Genomic DNA, 22,102 nt, shown 5'->3' with positions numbered 1-22,102 from the left:
GGCCGGGGGGGGGGGGGGTGCTGAAATGTAAAAGAAATCAATGTATGAACTATATTCATGTATCACAGACAGTCAAAATATGACATTATATATTGAATATGCAGGTAAAAAAATATATTAAAGAGCATATACTTGCATAAAAATGGATTAATAATTTATAATAGTACTAAAGTAGAAACAGAAATGCAAAATCAATTCACTTCAGTAGACTAGTGGGATAATAAATAATAGTAAAAGAAATCTGGGACCCAAAAAAAATAAATGCCCAAGCCCCTGTTTGGCCCCCATTCTCCTTCTCTTTTTTTATTTTTAACCACACAATCTTCCATAAAATAATATTACACGCAAATCAAAAAAAAATCTTTCTTTTTCAACCACACATTTTTCAAAAAAACACTATTCCAACAATTAAAATTTTGAAAGAATGGGGGCCAAACGGGGGCCAAATATTCTTTAGGTATATCAAAAATTTCTTCGCCTTTGTGCATTTGTCAGGGATCTGATTAAATCTTGAAATGTGAATGATATGATAAGCTGTGATAGAATGATATTTAAAACATAAAGGAATGCAACCAAGTGAGAAAAAATTGTCATTGCTAATTATAAATAAGAATTCTACAAGAGGGCACATATGCAAGAAGAAATGCATTTCAGAGGGCAGAAACCAAATATTCAGAAAACATTTTTTTTTGCGAGAGCCAATAGAATCTCAATTTAACACTAGAAAAAGAAGTAGAAATACAGATGAGAATTAACCATAACCAAGAAAGGCATTGAAAAGTGAAAACTGTTCAGCCAAACATCACTCAGAAATTCTATAAGTGCAACTCTAACACAGTGTTTAATGTAGAATGAAATAACGAAAAAACTAAATTAAGAATAAATCTATTCTTGAACCATCCTAAAATTTGCGTCAAAAGGAAGCCAAAAAGCACTACTCTATTCGCAAATTAAGTTGGGATATACTGATGTCCAAAGATTTTGGGGATTTCTTTATTAACAAATGCTCCAAGTAATTAACATCAATGCATTGCTCTGTTATATTTTATAACCATCAACCTCATTGTAGAACTCCCAGAAACAGCAGAAACATCTTATGCTCCAAGAAGGAGGGAGAATGCCTCACCGCAGATATGAAACAATATTTTCAAGGTTTGTCCGCAAGATTGCCAAATAAATGACTTGTATAGTTGTATTCAGTGCAGTTCATATTCTATTCTGAACTAATTGTATAATAAACCCTAAACCCTATTGTAATTTTCAAGTACGCGAAAATATCCTAAGATCAAATCCCTTACTCAAAGGATAAAGTACACAAAAAGCAAAATCTATTCCAATCATTATAAATAATGGAATACGCCAATAAAACTCCACAAAAAATAAAGCAGGATTTTCAAATTTCATATCTTGAAGGAAAAAAACATTTTAAAGTTCCATCATTCATACTTACTGAATTGCAATTGATTCACCTCAAATGTTGCGGTTGATTCTGGAAGCAGAAAGAAATAGGCAAGGAAGAAAGAAATTGGGATTCGGGGTACAGTGTGGAGAGGAGACGACCAGTGGCGGGACGAGCCAACGAGACAGCTGGGAAGAGTTGTGAGCATGGTGATTTGGGTTAATTTGGGTTTTGGCCCATATACAGTGGGCCTATGGGCTTTTTTAACTAGACTGGGCTACGCCCGTCCTCTGTGAGAGTGTAGACGCTGGAAAGAGACTCGTGCTAAGAATCTCAATGGACCGAGCGCGACCAGTGTTCACTTTCGGAAGGAATACATAAGGGAAAAATATAAGGGCCTGTTTGGGCCCGATTTTTTCACCTAAAAAATTGATTTTTTGACTTTTATTTCACTATTTCAGCCGTCATATTTGACTTCATCTCTCAGAGGTGGATCCCATTTTTTTCCTAACGGTCAAAAAATCAATTCTCAAAATTACTCCCAAACAGACCCTAAGTAAGAGGTTAAATACCACACATTTCAAAATCAAAAAAATAAGTTTCAAACTTCAAAAATTAGATTTTTATTAAAACTTATTTATGATTTGATTAATCAATTTATTTATTTATTAATTAAATATATTTAGGTCACGGATCTATACAATTTGGTCACAAATTAACGATTGAGTTAATCACTTATTATTTTTTGATCACAAATCAGAAGTTCTCTGTCACAAATTATTTTATGATCACAGTTCAAAAAAATTATGTCACAATTTGTTCATCAGTCACAAATCAAAAAATTTATAAGTCACGATTTATTTATTGGCCACAAATCACAAATATTATAAGTCATGACTTATTGTATAATTACAAAATATGAAATTATCGGTCACAAATTAACAAATTTTTATGTCATTATTTTTTTTTCACAATTTATCTTTTTATTTGGTCACATATTGTTTATTGGTAACAAATTAACTAATTTAATGGTCACAGTCAACCAAATCATTTGTGACCACCAACTCACCACTGTCATCAACCGCACATATTATATCTTGATCACAAATCGCAAAGTTTACAAGTCACAACTTATTTCATAATCACAAAATATCAAATTAATTGGTCAAAATTATTTCTCAATCACAATTTAATAAAATACGAATCACGATCACATTATTTCTTTGACACATATTAATCAATTATTTGTCACAATCAACGAAATAATTGGCGTAAAACATTCCGCACCACAATATCCAATCCCACCTACTATCACAATCTTTGCACCACCACCTCGACAACTATCACCACCGCTATATTCATCACCATAATTAGCACGAGATCCACCAACAACATCCTACCTACTACCACAACCTCTGTACCATCGCCACGAAGACTACCACCACCAGCTCTAGATATACCACTACCAGCACGGATCCAACAACACCATCGCCAATAAAATGCCCCCAACCTCACCAAAACCATGAAAATCGCACCAATAACCAACAAAACCCAACCAACTCTGGCTTGACAGCCATGTCTCACGTCCAAAAATCACCTTAAAAAATCATCTCAAACCATGGCAACCACAAGCAACAATCAAAAACCATGGTCGATGCTGGTACACAAATCAATACAAATCACAAACAATGGCGACACAACACCTCTACGAGCTGCGTGTGGCAGCATATCCTCTTCTACATTGGTTATGAGCGGCGACCTCGCATCGACGAATGATGGGAGATATGGACGCAATTGCAATCCACTTCAACGGAAGAGAGCGATGTCACCGTAGAGATAAGTGCTGGTGCGAGGTTGCATCGTGTTGTCTTGCACTGCCAAATTAAAGAGGGGTGGTGACTCTGTAAGTGGTTGTGGTAGGTAGAGATATTGAGAAAAGAGAAGATGGAGAGAGGGAAAAGATATAGGAAATGATTTTTAGGGTTTGGAAAGAAATTGAATTGGGAGGGGGAAATTGATTAGAGTTTGGGTTGAAAATTATATATTTAATATTTAAAGAGGAAATATCTTATTTGTGAAATGTGAAACTTCCCTCCTAATTTTAGAACACAGATCTTTAAATGTAGGGTGGGATGTAAATTCCTCAATACATAAAAAGGCCTTAGTATACCCTATTTATTTTGTTCTTGTTTGAGCCTCATTTTTTACATTAAAATACATTCTTTAATAGTGATTTAACTACACTTCAACCACACATTTTCAATAAATTTTTTAACCACTCATTTTTTATCAATACACTATTCAAAAATACATTTTTTTGACAAGAATGAGGCTCAAACAAAAGGTAAGAACAAACATTAAAAATTCAAAACTCAGGTTTTTAATTAATAAATATTATATGTAAAATAAATTATAATAAATACACACCCTAAAATAACTGTTTCACAGTTACTACTCCAAACGAACCTTTCCAAAACGACAAAACAAAGTGTAAAGATCGAGCAAAATAGAAGAGCCACAAAGAACTCCCTAGATCAAATATTCTCCATTACTAACTTCGAAATATGATTGTTTGAAAATAATTAGACCATTAAGATCACAAATTGAAAGGTGTCAAAAGATCATATGAAGATAGACACTATGGAGAACTCGCTGGAGCGAATAACTTCGATTCTCATCGTCGAAATCTGACCAATTGAAGTAAAAAATTGGAAGTTGTCAACATTGTGTAGTAAAAATATCTAATAAGAGAGAATCTAAAGAGAACATGCTAGAGCAAATAATTTCAATTCTTATCATCAAAATCTCATTATTGGAAGTTGCAGCACTGTGTGTCAAAATTTTAGGAGGCAATAGTAACAACTAAGGTAGGAGAAATCAATGGCATATGATCAGTTCTCTTGAATTTTTTACTTATGCACTATGAAATGTGACTTGTAAACTGTTAAATGTGATACTGATCCAATATCCTATGATCAGTTTCTCTTGAATTTTTGACCTTTGGACATTAATATGTTACCTATGTAATATAACCTCTAAATTGTTACATGTAACACATAAACTATGGCTTGTGAACTTGAATATGTGACATGTTATTAGTACACAAAGACATTCGACATGATTTGTGATCAGTTAATTTTGATCTGTGACATACACAATATGGTCCGTGACATGTGGAGTGTGACTTGTGACATGCAAACATGATATGTGATCAGTTCTGTTTAATTTGTGACCTATGTACAATGACCTATGGTAGTAGATGTGATATGTAATATATGAACTATAACCTGTGATATTGATCTAATGTCATATGACTAGTTCTTTTGAATCAGTGACATACGACCAATGCACTATGACATGTGACCTTTGAACTATTTTATATGATTTATCAGAAAAAAATATGAACATCTACATATTAGTATAATTGCATCAAATCTACTAGGTAGGGATGTCAAATGAGCCGCTCGGTCGCTGGACTCGTCGAAATAGAGCTCGTGGGCGGCTCGAACTCGTAAAATCATGAGCGTGAGCCGAGTGGGCCTCGTCGGGAGGCGAGCCGAACTGGCTCGTGGCTCGTTTGCTCGGCTCGTGGCTCCTCTAGTTTGAGTGACCAAAACGGTCACTTTTTAAATAAAGTGACTGTTTTGGTCACTTTTTAAATAAAGTGACCGTTTAGGTTACTGAATTTATCTTTTCTTCTATTATAAATACTCCCTTAACTCCTCATTTTTTTCATATCAATTATCTCCTCATTCTCACTTCTCACTTCTCATTTCTCTTTTATATCAATTATTGAGTTTTTATTCTCTTATGCTATTGTGCAAAATATCGATTCATTTTTTACAATTTATTCAGTTAAAATTTCAATTCATCAAATTCTCAATTCTCACTATATTTATATTTTTACTAGTTATTATATTTGAGTTTCATCATAAACAATCAAACAAATAGATCAACGCTCATTTGTTGAGAGCTTATTCGATACAGGACGTGGGCCACATGGCAAATTGCTTAGGATGCCGCAAAGTCAATTTTTAAATGAATTTTTCGATCTAAATGAGGTACCCATACCTGAAGATGTTCACATTCACAATCATGGAAGCCGCAATCCAATTGATTTGGATGATATTAACGTCCTTGAAGCGGAACATGAGAACGAAGATACCGAATTAAACATCCCAGATGCGAGGGGAAAGCGAAAGAGCAAAAAAAAAGCAAAATGTTGGGATCACTTTAAGTTGATTTCAATGGGAAAAGTCGTCGATGACCTTGCAGAATCTAAGTCAGTATGTAAATACTGCCAACAAAAATTGGCAGGGCAAAAAGATATTGGTACAACCCATCTCAACCGCCACTACAAAGCATGTGCGGCAGACATAGACTTCTTCCAACTGGTCAAACACAATTGCAATTTGACAGTTCGGGCGTCGATTCTACGACTTCACCCCTATCCACGTGGTGTATTCGAAGAACAATACTTGAACCGGTTGTTGTCGCCACTGAGTTGCCTCTGGCTATTGTCGACAACCAACTCTTCGTCTTGTTCATGAAAGGATATCTGCAACCAAAGTATATTGGGGTAAGTCGAAACACTCTTCGTGTCGATACAATACAATATTTCAATAATTCAAAATAATAATTAATTATGAATTTGCAACAATATGAGGGTGTTATATCTTTAACTTTCATATATGGGAATGGGTTAATAAAAAAGTATATATAACTGTAACCGCACACTATATAGACTCATTTTGATGCATGCATAAAAAAATTATTATTTTTAGAATTATTGAGTTTTCTCACAATGCTAATAATATATATAATGTTATTATCAGTACTGTTAGAGAATATAATTGCGACACTAAAATTCTGTCCTTTATTTTTAATAATGCTAGTGTTAATAAGGTAGTCGTCGATAAATTGTGTAGGGTACTTCAACCTGATTTTGGTGGATATTTATTTCATATTCGTTGTGTGTGCCATATCTTGAATTTAATTCTGCAAGATGACTTAAAATATATAAATGATGAACTTCAAAGGATTGGGAACACATTAGTATATATTATGATCTCTCCTATTAGAAAACAAGTATTTGAAAATTTTTGTGCCAAACTAGGGGTGACAACTACTGAAATATTTGTTAGCGATGTAAGCCATAGATGAAACTCTATTTACTTGCTATTAAAGTCATATGAAGGTTTCGAACATTTAATAACTGACTTTTATAACAATAGACACGTTAAAAGCGATGACGATAGCATGTTGAATGAATCCGATTGGGTTTTAGCTTTGAAAGTTAAACGTTTTTGACATTTTTTTTATGAGACCACAAAGATTTTGTTGAGCGTTTATTATCCCACAAGTTGTATGGTGCTTGAACGCCTTTATATAATTGTATGAACATTCCATAAATATAAAAATGATTCTGATTTTAGGGAAATTATAATTGTTATGGAATTAAAGTTTAGAAAATATTGGGAAGAACTGCCTATGTTATTTCCTTTAGCATGCGCAATGGACCATCGATATAATATTTCGGGAACTAAATACGTAATTAACCAAATCAATAAAGTCTTAATACTTGATACACCTATCATCTATAAGAATTTATAACAAACATTATGTGGAATGATTTATATGCGAAAAGAAAGGGTGCGAATGTTAGTCGGGTACCCTCTACACCTACTCCTTTGATTGAAATTGAAGAAGAAGATGCCGAAATAATAAATTTATTTCAAGGCATTAACACATTTAGATATAATGCAACTGCAATGTGTTCATCTAGTACCATGTCGTCTACATTTGCAGCTCATCAAATATCGGCCGTAACGCAAAATGCGATGCCTACTGAATTAATTGTTTACTTCAATTATGATATGTCAATAGAGAGAACAATTAAGAAAATTTCAGAAAAAGTAATTGAATTCTGGTATAAAAGACGTTGGCCAATTGTTTCTGCAATTGTGAAAGATCTAATGACACCTCCGGTTAGTACTGTTGCTTCGAAATCTGCTTTTAGTGTAGGTGAAAGAGTTTTGACTGATGACAGGAGCCGACTGAAAGAAGATATTTTAGAAGCGTTAATGTGCGTAAATGATTGACAGGACGCTCATTTTCGACTATAAGATAAATATACAGAAATTGCATGTCGTCAGGTAAGTAAGATTTGATTTAATTATATTAATCAAAATTTTCTTATTTTTTAATCTTTAAATTTAATTTTCTTTAAAAATTTGTACACGTTACAACAAGTTATTCGTGTACAATTTTTAACTTCGCCTATTTAAAATTGATATGGCCGATCCCAAACCCGGATAAAGGAGGAGGGTTTACATTTTATCTACTTTAAAAAGAAATCGAAAAAATGTATTTCAAAAAACAATTCATCTTCATTACATAAATATTTTTTTACTTTATAAAAAATATTATAATATGATAGAAATAAAAAAAAAGTATCTTCATTAAATTATTTGTATTTTTTTAACACTTTTAATTTTTTTTAAATGTCTTTATTAAATTATTTGCGTTTTTCTATACTTAAAAAAAAAATTGACGAGCTCACAAGTTAAAGCTCGGCTCGGACCACGAGCTCGTCCAAAATCAACGAGCCACGAGCTCGGCTTGCCATGAGCGCGAGTCGAGCTCGTGAGGTTAAGGGCCGAGCCGGTTCGATTCGGCTCATTGACATCACTGCTACCAGGCGAGTGGTCGACCTCGAAAGGACATGGAGAGTAGGGGAGTAGAAGTGAATGGACGCATCGATTGAAAGAATGCAATGCCAACGGTGGCGATGTTGAGCTGTACAGTGGAAGGAGAAGGAGAAGGAGAAGGAGAAGGAGAAGGAGAAGGAGAAGGAGAAGGAGAAGGAGAAGGAGAAGGAGAAGGAGAAGGAGAAGGAGAAGGAGAAGGAGAAGGAGAAGGAGAAGGAGAAGGAGAAGGAGAAGGAGAAGGAGAAGGAGAAGGAGAAGGAGCTGGGAAAATAAGCTTGGGGAGATGGATGGACGGGAGCAAATGGTAGAGGAAAGAGAAAGGGTGCGATTGATGTGAAGGAAATAAATGAGCCATCGACGGTGGCGAAGGGCAGATATTCTCCCCGCACGGGGAGGATTGATGGAGTGAACTAGGGTTTAAGAGTTTGGGAGACCATAAGGAATTCAACCAATTTTCACCATTTCAATTGCAATTGAAGTTTATATTTTTGGAAATTTCATTAAGCTTTTGTGAATTTCAAGTTATCATCCAACTTAAATAATAACAATAAAATTGATCTGGCACAAACTTATTAAAATGTTATCACATTCATCATCTAATTAGACCGAATAATGGATAAATAAGACTTTAGTGAGTGCTTCAATTCCATTGATTTTTAAAGGGCAAACGACAGAGTAACGAATGTGTTAACATTTTTGATATATTCTATGGAAATTTTGAAAACTTAAAAATTAACAATAATTGAGAAACAGGTCAAAAAGTTCAATAACAAGCAGAACATTTAACAAAAACGATTTCTCGAGATGCAGTTTTCATGAAATTGTTTAATATATAACCATAGAAGAAGGAGAAAGCATTTAGTAGAGTAGGTTTTGCATACACTTTGTCCTTGTTTGGCCTCCATTTTTTAATATTTATTTTTCTAAACTCATTTTTATTGACACATTTCATCTGACTCAGAAATCTTATCAAGTCTTTAATTGTATATTTCGTAAAATTTATCAAAATCTACAGGCAGTAAAACATTTAATAATTTTCATACCAATAATGTATATTTGTTTTGTTATTACTATAAGACATCCTTTTGCAATTCAAATTCCCTTACTAGTTCTTGAATTATTGAAAGGGTACTTCTTTAATCGGATACTAAGGGTTATAGGCCATTAATAAAGGTGATCTTTCAGTGGATGACTCGAAGTTTTCTTTATCATCTTCGTCTATCATGCATGTGAAAGGTTCGGACCGAAAGTGGCAAAAGAAATTGAGATCTCACCAATACCAATGCACATGCAGCTGGCCTATTTTCCTTTATTTATTTATAGAAAATTAGAAACCAAATGGAAGATTCCACGATTCATCACCCATGTGTAAACCTATGCGTTAAATTCAAGAAAGTATGCGTAATATTTTTTTTATAGTTGCAGTAATAGAGTACTATCCCAGTTCCCCATTTCCTGGATCTTCAAGAAAATCCCACATTTTCTTGAAAAATAAGATCGCATTTGTATTTCGTGGTGGAGATTATGAGGGAAGGGAGGTCTTTAGAGGAAACTCCAACATGGTCTGTTGCCACAGTCACTACTGTAATGGTTTTTGTATGTTTATCCGTTGAAAGATCCATTTACCGATTTGGAAAGGTGAGTTAAACGGGTCAGTGAGTGAGGTTCTTGAACTGATTTATTTGGGTCCCTTTTTGCAGTTTTTTTCATTGTTTTTGTGCTTGTGATTCAGTGGTTGAAGAAGACAAAAAGAAAAGCTCTTTACGCTTCTCTGGAGAAGATTAAGGAAGGTACAAAATTTGATGCATAATAAACTATCCATTGAATTTATTAACTTGCTTATTTGTATTGCCCTGTTTGGTCATTAAATAGATTTTGAGGGGTTCAGTTGATTTGGTTTCTCTCATTGTCTTATACTATGTGAACTGTGAATTGAAAATTTTTAACTTGTCAAAATACAATTTATCTTTTCTTTTATATTCTATTGTTTTGTTTTGAGTCAGAGTTGATGCTGCTTGGGCTTATTTCTTTGTTACTGGGGCAATGGGCAAGGTGGATTTCTCAAATTTGTGTGAATTCCTCCCTCTTCAACAGTAGATTCTTCGTTTGTTCCGAAGAAGACTATGGTGTGATGAAGAGAATGTTGTCCACAGAAGGTTCTCACTTTTCAAACGAAACCGATATTCCTCCGAAAGGAATTAACAATGCAGCATATCATGGGTGCGGTGAGGTACGTGATGCATTCTCTGAATACATTTTTCAGGGTTTACTCTTAAGGGCTTCTAACTTGACGTACAAAATTTCAGGGTCGTGAACCTTTTGTTTCTGCTGAAGGTCTTGAACAACTTCACCGCTTCTTGTTTGTTCTGGGATTTACTCATGTTCTGTATAGTTGTTTAACCGTTGCCTTATCTATGAGCAAGGTACAGTTTTCGTATCCATTTGCTAAAGATTACACTTGGAGTTTGTTTATTCAACAATGAGATTCGGGAAATTATTTGTCAAATGGACGTGGTCGTAGATATACAGCTGGAGGAAGTGGGAAACTCAAGTGATGTTTGTGGCTGATGGGAATGCCCAAGGTGAGTGAAATCATTATTATGATTTTGAAATGTTCTTCAAATATTGAAGTGTTTAGTGAAAGACATAAACGGTCTTGTATTTTTAATTAACTGGAGATCATGCCTAAACCTCGTTGTTTTCTGTACTTCTGTTTCTAGATTAATGAATTTCAATTTTTTTGAGAAGAAAATGGTTAAACTAGTTTCTGTAGTTTGACCAGTTTCCCTATATTATTTATTCCACTCATTTGCTAACCAATTTTGTTGAAAATAAGATTTAAATTATATACATAGGGATCTAGCAAGTAGTAACTTAAACTTTTAGATTAGGTCAAGTGGTTGAAGATGGTATCACAACAGGCAAAGGTTGCAGGATTTAGATGACATTTGAATGATATACGTTTAACCTTTTCTAATAGCTTAAACTTTTAAATCATTAGATTTAAAAAAAAAAAAAAAAAAATTAAGTTGATTGCTTTTATGCGCAAACTTACTTAGTTCTCATTGCGCCACATTTCTTAACTGTGAATATTGGTTGCTGATTTTGTTTCATGACAGCAATGAACAGAGTGATGAGGCGGCAATCAACCTTTGCGTTGCATCATGCATCACATCCATGGAATAGGAACCGTGTTCTGATCTGGATGGTAATAGTTCTTCCTATTATTAAGAATATATCATTAACAACTAAAATATTATTATGAGAATGGTCTATATCTGTTTAAACAAACATGAGAAGAATTTAGCAAAGTATTTTCGTAGTGAAACTCCCATGATTTTTATTTTCCCAAAATTTTGTCTTGGAAACATTTAATACCAAATCAACTCTCTCCCCATTTCTTGTTTTATCTTTTCTTCCATTTGTGTGTGTCTACTCGATTTTTCACATTTGTAGTTAGAAGTGCTGCACGGTAATAATAATCTTCTTAAGCCTTATCGAGCTTATTCATTGTTTCAATCATCAGTATGTCCTAACTAGTGTTTCCCTCCTACCCTCTTGATTAATTATCATTTGCTGAAGTTTATTCTGTGGCCTCCTTTACAGCTTTGCTTTGTGAAACAATTTAGGCATTCAGTACGGAAGTCAGATTATTTGGCATTGCGATTGGGTTTCATCACTGTGGGTATTCATCTCTGAAACTGTATATTGTGTTATTGCTACACAACTCAAGTATTGGATAAGAAATCCACAATGACTGGTTCCATGGAAATTGCAGAATCACAAATTGCCTCTGTCCTATAATTTTCATAAATATATGGTGCGCAGTATGGAAGATGAATTCTATGGAATTGTCGGGATCAGGTAATGCAATTTTTAGCATCAATGCTATTGATCTGCTGTTTTAAATTGTGAGCACCGTAGTCTAAAACAAACCTAGCAATGCATTGAACATAGTAGATATGAAAGTTATTTGTGCACATTGATAGATTTGTTTAGAGTATGTTCATCACATTTAAAATGGTATAGAAGTTTGAATTTCTATATTTTTCGGATTATGCAGCTGGTCGCTTTGGAGTTATGCCATACTATGCATCGTCGTAAACATTCACGGTAACAAATTATATCATAACAAGAATGCAAAATATTTGAATGCCGGTTCCGAACCTGAACATTTCTTACGCTGTAGGTCTTAATATTTACTTTTGGCTGTCATTTATACCCGCCATTGTAAGTCTTTCCAAGTTTCCTTGTCGTTACTGAGACAACCTTAATTCCGTTGTTTTATGTTTCTGATGTTCGTCATTCAATATGATGAAGCTTGTCATGTTGGTGGGGACGAAACTCCAGCATGTTGTCTCCTTGTTAGCACTCGAAATTGTTGAACCACAAGGGCCTTCCATTGGAGCTCAAGTAAAGCCACGTGACGATCTTTTTTGGTTCGGGAAACCTGAAATATTACTGCGATTGGTACAATTCATATCATTTCAGGTGATGCATATACATGCTTGTTCCAACATCAAGGTCTCTTATACTCATTTGTTTAATTCTTTGTTCTTATAAAAACTATTACTTTATGCAGAATGCTTTTGAGGTGGCAACATTCATCTGGTCCTTGGTAAAAAGAACTGTCTCTTTCTTTTTCTCATTTGCCATTGTTTTCTGATTCTTTGCCATGTAAATCTCATGAGCCTGGGGGACTCAAATTTTCAGTTTTAGTTCCTTATAAATATGGTCGTCTCTTCAATAAAGTACCTGAAACTAAACAGTTCAAAAGTAATAACTAGGAGAATCTACTATTGGAAAAGGGATTGTGTGGACAGTACTTGTAATGACTCCGGCCTGTGCCCAAGCCATTCACTTTATGTGCCATCCGCATTGGGCACAATTGATACCAAGATTCAATTTGAGTGTTTCATAAGGTCTTCATGAATCCGAATCCTGAAAAATGCTATAGAAATCTTGGAGGACAGCTTGTCTAAGTTAACGGCTTGGGCATAAGCTCGGCTCATAACAATATCAAAGAAGAAAAATAAGCTAAATCTACTTAGCCCTTATTTGAGTCTCATTCTCTAAAAACTCAATTTTTTTTCAAACTCTTTTTCAACCACACATTCTCATAATAAAATAATTATACATATAAACTTGAAATTTTTCCTACTTTTTAACCACACTTACCCAAAAAAATCACTCTTACAAAAGTCTATTTCCCCAAAAAATGGGGCTCCGACGGAGCCTTAATTGTAATGCAAGTCTGTTCATTATTGAGTATCAATCAACAATCATTGACTATAGAGGATTTTTTCTACTTGTAATGATAGTAATATCAAATAACTAATAATTTTGTGCATTTGAAAATCTTTGTTGCTTTGTCTTCATTCATGAATTTAGCATGTAACACGTGCTTCATTTTCATGTGTGTAGTGGGGATTCAAGCATCACTCATGTTTGATGAAAAATCATGCAATGATCGTCGTTCGACTGAGTTGTGGGTACGTTTTTTAATTTTCCCTATTAGAAATAGAACACTTTTTATATTGTAATAAGATTGTGTTCCTCCAAACATGAGGACATCTTAAAACCTGATTTTGAATCAAAAGGTTGTAACATAGTTGGAGTCCTTTCAAATGTAGATGTTTACAAAGTTCGTAGGAGAAGCAACATATTCTATTGGATCATAACATGTAGAGAAAATTGTACTATTGACTAAATAGCAAGTTGGACCCCAATCTTTCAAAAAAGTTGCACACTCAATCTAATGGAAATCGTCCAATTCTCCATAAAATTGTCTAGTGATCCTTGCAACTATATGAACCTAAATAATGCTTTACAAATTGGGCTGATGTCTAAAATTTTGAGGTGAGGCATGTTTTTCACGGAGTCACATGACAACGAAGATTTGAGTAGTATCCGTCGATGGGGCTGAATGTGCATCTATCAAAAAAGGTTGGGGACTATCTTGTTATTAGACAAGAAGTTGGGGAACAATCATGCAATTTACTGAACATTCATATAGGACTCCTGGATGATATTTGCTTTTTAATTTTACTACATGCAGGGTTATTGTTCAATTCTGGTGTAGTTATAGTATTGTTCCTCTGAATGTAATCATCACACAGGTTAGCGACCAGTGCAATTTTTTTGAATTATTCAATGCTAGCTTTGAATAATCGCAGGATATTGAAAAATTTTATCTAACTCGCATTATTATTTTTCCATCTCTTCCTTCATTATTAGATGGGATCACGTTGTAAGAAAGCCTTGATTGCTGAAAGTGTCCGAGAGTCGCTACACAGTTGGTGTAAGAGAGTAAAGGAAAGGTCCAAAACTACTAATTCAATTACTACAAGATCCACGTGTTCTCTTGAATCAACAATAGACGAGGGGGATGAGATTGTTACTGTTGCATCTGGTACATTATCTCCGTGTTCTTCATCAAACTCATTAACTGACCTTGAAACGATTGAGTTACCAAATGGACATCAAGAATGCAGTGTTGAAAATTCAATTCCAATTGAACATGCATTTTCCTTTAGAGATATGCAATGTTCATCTGAACAACTGGCAAATATTGAAGATAACAATGTGAATGTCATAGACGAGGACAAGACTAAGACACTTCTTGAGTTGCTTCAGAAGACATGAATTATTCATATATTTGTCTTCTTTCCATCTTTTCATCAGTGTACATAGAACATTTAACATTAAATAGATTCGAAAATTGATTGTTCTGAAGGTTAAGGTGTTCATCTATGCAACCTGGGATTCAATCAGCTCTATATGACAGTGCTTATCCATATTCAAATGAAAAGGAAAATTTATTTTCGTGTTTTTCTCTTGGTTTCATCAATAATTTTTTGGTAGTTTGAAAAACGACTGTGTAAATCAATTGTATTCTCTGTGTTTTTTCTCTCCCTCTTTCTTCCTTTCCTTTTTTTTGGGGAATAGAATCAATATATTTTACCTCCCTCAAAAGGAGACGCGAACCCCCAACTGATGTCTGGTAAGATTTTGCTCCTACCGCTGAATGAGATAATTTGCAACTCGGTATCTCATTTATAGAAAAATGCACTTATAGAAATATATGTACTGTCCTAAAACAATTCATTTCCTCGAGATTTTCCATTGACCTCCGAATGACAAGCTACTAGCAGAACAAACTGAACAGAAGAAAAATTCCAAATCAACATCTGTTATAAAGATGAGAAAAATAACTACATGAATCTGACATTGCGCTAGCCTTTTCCATTATAAAAACAATCGCTGGATTCTAACTTATATAACTAGACTATGGTTTTACAACCCAGAAAAATGGGGAAAATTTTCTGGGCCACCCCACAAATGAGTTAAACGTCATCCTCAAACCTCGTGAATACTTGCCAGGAACCCAATATAGGCTTCTCTTGAATTCGTATCAAATGATGTAATGAAGCTGTAATGGTTTCTCCTAGAAAGAAGAAACTAGTCACATTTGATGTTTCGGTAAATCCTCCTTACAAACATATTAGAGCCCAAGAAACCAACAGCACCTGAAATTCAATGAAAAACAACACTGGTAAGAATAATTTCATGAATGGCATGCTTATAACTTCTGCTTAATACCTATTGTCCAGGAAACAAAATCAATGAACAAATGAATATTCAAAAGTGACAAAACAAAGGCAGCGAAAGAAAAGCTTATATGAATAAACTGAATGCACTTCATACTCACCGCAAAGAATCCCTAAGCCTAGACAAAACATTAGTGTGTACCCAAAGTAAAAGCTAGTCTGGAAGAACCCTGACATCTTTGTCTTTGCGTAGTAGTAATATATCGAGTACAAGTAAACATAGACGGTTGTTGAGCCAGCGGACAAGAACGAAGTCCATTGCCAGTGATAATTCTCAGCATTTAGAAGGAAATATGTTGCCACAATTGTCACACAGACCGTAACAATAATCAGAATCACGAATACCAGCAGCAGAAAGCCATATACGTAGTAGACCTGCCAACATGAAGCAACAGAAAGAAGAATTTAACCAACCAACCAAAGTATGAACTTTAACAGATTTCCCTTTCAAATTATACATTATTGGTGCATGCCCATTTCTTTTTTTCTTTTTCCCTTCTTTTTCGGTTTTCATCTCAGATAAATTCATTTAAATCCTTCATTACCTTGTAGTTCCAGAATGAAGTGAAAACAAAATACATCTCAATGAATATGCTGCCAAAGGGAAGCAATCCACCCATCATAGAGATCACGGATGGTGTCAGGTACCACTTCTTCTCAGGAATTGGCCGCGGAATGGTCTTTACACGGCACGGATTGTCGGGAGCACCGCTCCAGTTTCTTCCAACAACTGTACCGAGAAGTGCCAAGGGGAAAGAGATAAATGCCCAGATGACAAAGACCACAACCATCGTGCCAAAGGGTATGGCTGCCAGAGACCCATAGAATATGGCAATTGTGTTCAGAATGAAGCCAATCCCAAAGCAAAGGAAAGGGAAAAGTGAAGCAGTGAGGATCATTGATTTAACCCAGTTTTTACCTACAACAAAGATGGGCAATTTAGCATAAATAGTGCAGAGGAAACGACACGAGAAGTAAGCATAAATATACAATAGGTAAACAAAGATGAGTCCCATAAACAGGTGAAGGTGGCATAAGCTGCACATACCACCATGGCGTGCATACATTCCACCACTGACATTGCCTGAGATGAATGATGTGAAAGCGTAACATATTATGAAAGTTGTGACAATAGCTCCTCTCCTGAACAATATAAAACCCAAAACCATAATAATTAACATAGCAAGTCTCCTGGTTGACACAAATGAGATGATGTAAATCCAAATAAATTTCTAGATCTGCCAACTGAAACAATTATCCTTAATCTTGCATGATATATCCATAAATGTCAACCAAAAATTATACAACAAAATGAATTCACTCACTAGAAGAGGGGCCTAAGGGAAAAGAAGTGTACTTTAATGAGTTGTGAACTAAGATAGCTGCTTACAGATTTCAAGTATTTCAGCAAAGGGTTGCATTTTTCACATACCCGATATACAACATTCCAACAATAGCATATAAGACAACAAGGAGGACTAGCAATGCTAATTGTGCGCCAGTGCCAACAAGAGCAGAGAGTAAAACTAAACTCCGGGGAGACCGAAACACATCTCCATGAACAAGTTTCCAACCAGACTCTTCACTGACATCTCTCTCCTAAAGATTAAGAATTTAAATGACCATTAGCAATGCATTTAAGAGATCATCAAGTATTTGATGATAAGATCATTACCAGGGCTTCTAGATCATCATCATCACGAGCGTATTTAGCATAATCATTTCGTAAAGTGCGCATCAAAATCATTGACACCAGTCCAGTAAGGAATATAACCATCATGAAGGAATTGAAAATGGAGAACCAATGAATCTGCAAGATGCAGAAGGTAAATCATGACATAGTACCTGATAATGAACAATTAGGCCCCGTTTGGTACCCATTCTTTTCAAAATGCATTTTTCTCTCTTTTCTTTTCAACCCCACATTCTTTATTAAAATAATATTACACGTAAATCAAAAACTTTTCCTTATTTTTCAACCACACATTTCACATCAATTTACTATTCTAAAATGTATTTTTACATAAAATGGCTCTCAAACACCCCCTTAGTAGAAGACAATAAAAGGCCTCCAGTTCCCTTTGTGCCCTGGAGATAACTGCATCCATTTAAGCCAAGAAATCAAATATATGAAAAAAAAAAAAAAAAGAAAAAAAAAAAAAAAAAAAGAAAAAAAAAATCATAGCAGAAGGGCTGGGGTTCATATGAAATGCCAAAAGATATAGAAACCAACTAAAGCACTCTTAACATCATTTTAGAACCTCCATTGAATTCTATTTTCCTTTAGCCCCCGTTTGGCCCCCATTAAATTTCATTATATTACATTCCATTTTTCTCTCTCCTAATTTTAACTACACAATCTACCATAAAATAATATTAAACGTAAATCGAACACCTTTCTTTCTTTTCCAACCACTCATTTTTCAAAAAAAATACTATTCCACCCATTTTCATTTCTAGAAAATAGGGGCCAAACAGGGGCTTAATGATATGAAATAAGAGTGCAAATATTTACCTGATGCTCAAAAAATGGGTGGTCCAGGTAAACGTCAAAACGACGTGCAAAAGAGACATCTGTGGGGATCCATTTCACTGAATATGTCATGTCTAATGTTGTTCCCACTTCCAACAGTTTTGGGCTGTCTTGGGTAAGGTTGACATGAATGATCTACAAGACAAAGATGTTAGCAGCAAAAGAACTAAACTAAAAGAAAGAAATAATAGACAACCCTGAACAGCCACAAACTCTGTCTTTGTTGTATTTCACAGTTATGCTCTTATGCGTGTAAAGCACAAGCTTGTTGTCACTATTCCTGTCGGGATACATCTCACCAACAAAACCTGTAAGAACAATGTATCAATTCAAAACATAGGTTGGCATAGAGTAAATATCTGTAAGAATAGTTCACGGAAGGCATACCCCATAAAGGCAGATCATCTGAACTTGTAGCCAGCACACCAGAAAGAAACAAAGATGAGTTCATGAATTAGATTACTTATATAATACAATGGACTTTAAAAAAATAACGTGAAAACAAAAAATATGGGACTTTTAAAAAAAAATAAAAAAAAAAAAAAAAAAAACCCAAGACAATGACAAGCAAACATACCAACAGTTAGCAATTTTTAAGTAAAAACCAATTTTTGAGTGAAAAAAGGTCAAATATCAGCAACTACCAATCAGTCATAATGATCAACAGCCGGCAGAGAAGCACAAAGAATTTAACCACTTCATTAGTTTAGGATAAATTTATCTAAGGATCTCCACATGATTTTGGTGAAGTTTTCTAATAATAAACCAATAAAATATAAGAATTGTCTTGCCAACTTATGGCTCTGAAAAGCCCAATGCAAAAATCATGAGCTTTTTGTAAGTCATTGTGGATGGAATTCTAGGACTCATTTTGAAAAGACTCTTAAAAGAGGGGAACTTTGGTGAGTTCTAAATTTTAACTTCCCAAAATTCTAGCAAGAAATTATCTTCAATTCCAAAGCACTTCTCAAAAGTCAAAGTAAGCTTGAAAAATATTTAAAACAATATGCAAGCATATCTTCTAAAGTTGGTTTCTGTAAAGTCCATCCATGTGATGGACTTTCAACTCGGAACTCATGCCAATAACTAGTGAAGTCCTCCAATTACTATGGAAAAAGAAAACTGAGATCCAATTCATAACTGTCCAGAGGTTTGCATAATATCTTCCAAAGTTTGTCATATGCTGAATAAACAAATAAGTAAACCAGATAAAATCCTCAGTTCAAGCTTTTGCTTGCATTTGTGAACATAAAAATTTCCTAACATAAAAGCGAATTTGAGACTTCAGACAAGAACTAAATGGTTTTTACTGCATAAAATTAATTGCACCGGATTATAAAAGGCACTACATATTACAATATCATGGTTTACATATCAGTTATATAACCATTTCTTATCTCTAAGAGACAAAAATTTATACATCATCATACAAAAGATAAATGGAAGAATAACAATGTAACATACCCATGAAGAACTCAAACCAGTAATTATTCTCGATGGCATCCTTAAATTGTTTGACTTTTGCTTCATCAAGCTCAAGCTCACAAATGGCAGTCTTGTCCACAGGTTCTGCCAAAAAGAAAGATAATAAATGTCACCGTAGAGAAACACAACACTAAAGGCATGAGTTCAGAGATCAACATACACGTACTTTGGAATTTTATGTCAATCAGACTATCAATAAGCTCATTTCCACCCAATACCTCACCAAGACCGCCCCATTTGTGAGCAGCATTAACCGGTGAATGACAAAAGGGAAGACTATAATAATTGTATGTTTCTTGGGGGTTATTGTATGGCCCTACTTTATTCACCCACAAGGTGACCTGCTCATCAGGTTGATACTGCAGGAGAAAGGAAAAGGGTGTGTTAGAAAGCACTTTTAGCTAGTAAAGTAGTGAACCTTTTTCAATGTGGGTTAAGCACACTACAATAGGAAATATCAACAACAGGTGGTAATAACACCCCCACAGATTATTTTTGCATAAAGAAGAAGCACATGTTACACAGCATTGCTAACAAGTAGAAATAAAAAAAATATCCTAGTCTTGTAGAAATAAGTTAACACAGACCGAACATTGGAAGAGGTCTGTTTTGTGTTTTCTTTACTATTAAGATTCAAACAGAGCCTTATTTTTCTTTCGTGGACATGGCTTCGACGAGTAGACCTTAAGTAGCTCCCTTAACAAGCACAATGAGATCATAGTAGAATAGGTTATAAGAGGGATAGATAGACCAAAATAACTTAGCCTAATGTGGTCACAAAGGATTTGATTGCAATGGACTAGACAGCAAATGTATTCTTGGATCGAAAAGTATATTGGGAATAGGCTTAGTTTATTATTATTGTAGTGGAAAACACTTACTGCATAATTCATTGTCGAATTTTCTTTGGCTGTTTAAGGATAAAATCTCGTCAATTTTAGGTACATCAGGATAATTACCCCTTAAAATATGTCCCATCCGAAAAATTACACCCATTGATGTGTTACATTTATGAAATTACATTCCTGTCAACTCGACATTTGTGTCGAATCTGGCTTTGGGATTCCATTTTGTCACATTAGGGAACAAATCTTACTTCAATGGTAGTGTACAACCAACAACCTCAGCAGCAGATAAGCAAGTGATTGAGACATTCCGTGTTTTCAGCTTTTATTTTGAAATTTAAATGTGGCTCATTCTAACTTTCTCTTGAAGCAGCATTTCTGTTTCACAAGGAAGATCGCACAGTAAAATGCCACTAAATCTTAGCATGCCAGACAGTCCAGATGGACTAGCATTCTGTAAAGACATTCTTTTATGTGTTCCACAAGCTAGAGCACACTTTTGATACGTCAGTCATACTGCCATCTTCTAGCTACACTACCTCTGCCAAATCCTTAATAACCCCCCCCACCCCAAAAAAAAAAACCCCAACAACAACCTCCAAAAAATAAAATAAAATGAAATGAAGTAAAATGCTTTCAAGAAAACTGAAGAAACAAAAAAATACGAAATTCTAATACTGGTCAAACAAAAACACTTGCACTTCCCACGCAAAATTTAATATGTAAATGCTATGATAGGGTTTGAAGAAAGAAAGCGCGAAATATATTTAAATACATGAAAATTGTGATGTACCCTGTGATGGTGGCCGTAAAATAATTTTCAATTAAGGAGCCATCATTTACATTGGGTGAGCTACAAATCGAATCGCCCACAGAAAATTACTCGCGGTCGTTAATCACTCAGTAATAATTGTAAACAATAAACTTCACGATTAAAATGTCTTGAATCAGATCTGAACAATCTTAAGCCGCCGAAAAATAGGGTTTTTTTTTTCTGAAACAGATCGAGAGTGTACATTACCTTGTGATCGGATTCGGAGGCGAGCGCCAGGGAGAAGAAGAGGATAACGGCGGCGAGAAGAAGAGATAATCGGGCTGCAGACCTCATCTCATCGGGTGTGTGGACCAACGTTGATGGTGAAATTCAGGTGTCGGGTCGATCGCATCAAGCTCTGGGTTATATGTATGATTTGATAATCTCGTTCTTATTCAGTTCCGATTAGAATGTTCATCATACTTTATGCAGCCAAGTAGATTTTATATTAAGCCCTGCTTGCCCTTTGTTAAAATTATAATTTATTTTTCTCTCTTTTATCAATAACTGGTCGATGTCACGTGCATTGCACGATTATTATATTTAATGTGTTTTTATTAGCGTGATGTAAAAATTTTAGTTTTTTTGACATAATCCTAACATACTTTTAAAGTTTGAATTAAATTTTTTAACATGAATCTACTTATATATATCCCAACCTTTTTGTTTCTTGGCATTATTACACTTCCGAGTAATACAGAAGGCT

At 34.7% G+C, this 22,102-nt stretch overlaps 3 protein-coding genes across 4 annotated transcripts in view; 1 reads left to right on the top strand and 2 right to left on the bottom strand.

Moving 5' to 3' along the window:
* LOC111384213 (cleavage and polyadenylation specificity factor subunit 3-I-like) overlaps positions 1-1,618 on the bottom strand; it is a 5,662-nt gene extending 4,044 nt beyond the window's left edge. Inside the window, exon 1 of one of the 2 annotated variants that reach the window (XM_023008471.1) lies at positions 1,446-1,618. The gene's annotated coding sequence lies outside the window, so the exon portion shown is untranslated. Of the gene's footprint in view, positions 1-1,440 lie in introns of both variants that reach the window. The other variant, XM_023008472.1, reaches the window with a different exon arrangement.
* Positions 1,619-9,310: 7,692 nt separating this feature from the next.
* Positions 9,311-14,932, top strand: LOC111384216 (MLO-like protein 4). Its single transcript, XM_023008475.1, has 15 exons — positions 9,311-9,747; positions 9,842-9,899; positions 10,113-10,339; positions 10,416-10,532; positions 10,631-10,691; positions 11,229-11,317; positions 11,716-11,790; positions 11,888-11,973; positions 12,173-12,222; positions 12,299-12,339; positions 12,430-12,600; positions 12,692-12,727; positions 13,534-13,601; positions 14,168-14,228; positions 14,347-14,932. The coding sequence occupies exons 1-15, from the start codon at positions 9,634-9,636 to the stop codon at positions 14,752-14,754; spliced, it is 1,662 nt and encodes a 553-aa protein (XP_022864243.1). The 5' UTR covers positions 9,311-9,633; the 3' UTR covers positions 14,755-14,932.
* A 264-nt stretch (positions 14,933-15,196) lies between these two features.
* On the bottom strand, positions 15,197-21,851 carry LOC111384218 (transmembrane 9 superfamily member 1-like). Its single transcript, XM_023008476.1, has 12 exons — positions 21,604-21,851; positions 19,904-20,096; positions 19,717-19,821; positions 18,640-18,657; positions 18,466-18,560; positions 18,235-18,387; positions 17,395-17,529; positions 17,152-17,318; positions 16,768-16,862; positions 16,265-16,638; positions 15,821-16,094; positions 15,197-15,638 (listed from the first exon to the last, which is right to left on the bottom strand). Exons 1-12 carry the CDS (start codon positions 21,688-21,690, stop codon positions 15,571-15,573), a joined length of 1,764 nt encoding a protein of 587 aa, XP_022864244.1. The 5' UTR covers positions 21,691-21,851; the 3' UTR covers positions 15,197-15,570.
* Positions 21,852-22,102: the final 251 nt, after the last annotated feature.

The sequence above is a fragment of the Olea europaea genome, unplaced genomic scaffold (assembly GCF_002742605.1).
Source record: "Olea europaea var. sylvestris unplaced genomic scaffold, O_europaea_v1 scaffold2869, whole genome shotgun sequence".
NCBI classification, from domain to species: domain Eukaryota; kingdom Viridiplantae; phylum Streptophyta; class Magnoliopsida; order Lamiales; family Oleaceae; genus Olea; species Olea europaea.
The sequence above is the reverse complement of the archived record's forward strand: the minus strand, read 5'-3'. Positions and strand labels throughout refer to the sequence as shown.

What these genes read in the sequence shown, in the direction of transcription:
- LOC111384218 (XM_023008476.1), bottom strand. Translation starts at nt 21,690, where the DNA reads ATGAGGTCTGCAGCCCGATTATCTCTTCTTCTCGCCGCCGTTATCCTC. An exon ending in GTTGGAATGTTGTATATCGG is followed by an intron (nt 16,863 to 17,151) that starts GTATGTGAAAAA and finishes TATATTGTTCAG; the next exon opens with GAGAGGAGCTATTGTCACAA. An exon ending in AGGCTTAGGGATTCTTTGCG is followed by an intron (nt 15,639 to 15,820) that starts GTGAGTATGAAG and finishes ATTGAATTTCAG; the next exon opens with GTGCTGTTGGTTTCTTGGGC.
- LOC111384216 (XM_023008475.1), top strand. Translation starts at nt 9,634, where the DNA reads ATGAGGGAAGGGAGGTCTTTAGAGGAAACTCCAACATGGTCTGTTGCC. An exon ending in CATATCATGGGTGCGGTGAG is followed by an intron (nt 10,340 to 10,415) that starts GTACGTGATGCA and finishes ACAAAATTTCAG; the next exon opens with GGTCGTGAACCTTTTGTTTC. An exon ending in TGAATGTAATCATCACACAG is followed by an intron (nt 14,229 to 14,346) that starts GTTAGCGACCAG and finishes CTTCATTATTAG; the next exon opens with ATGGGATCACGTTGTAAGAA.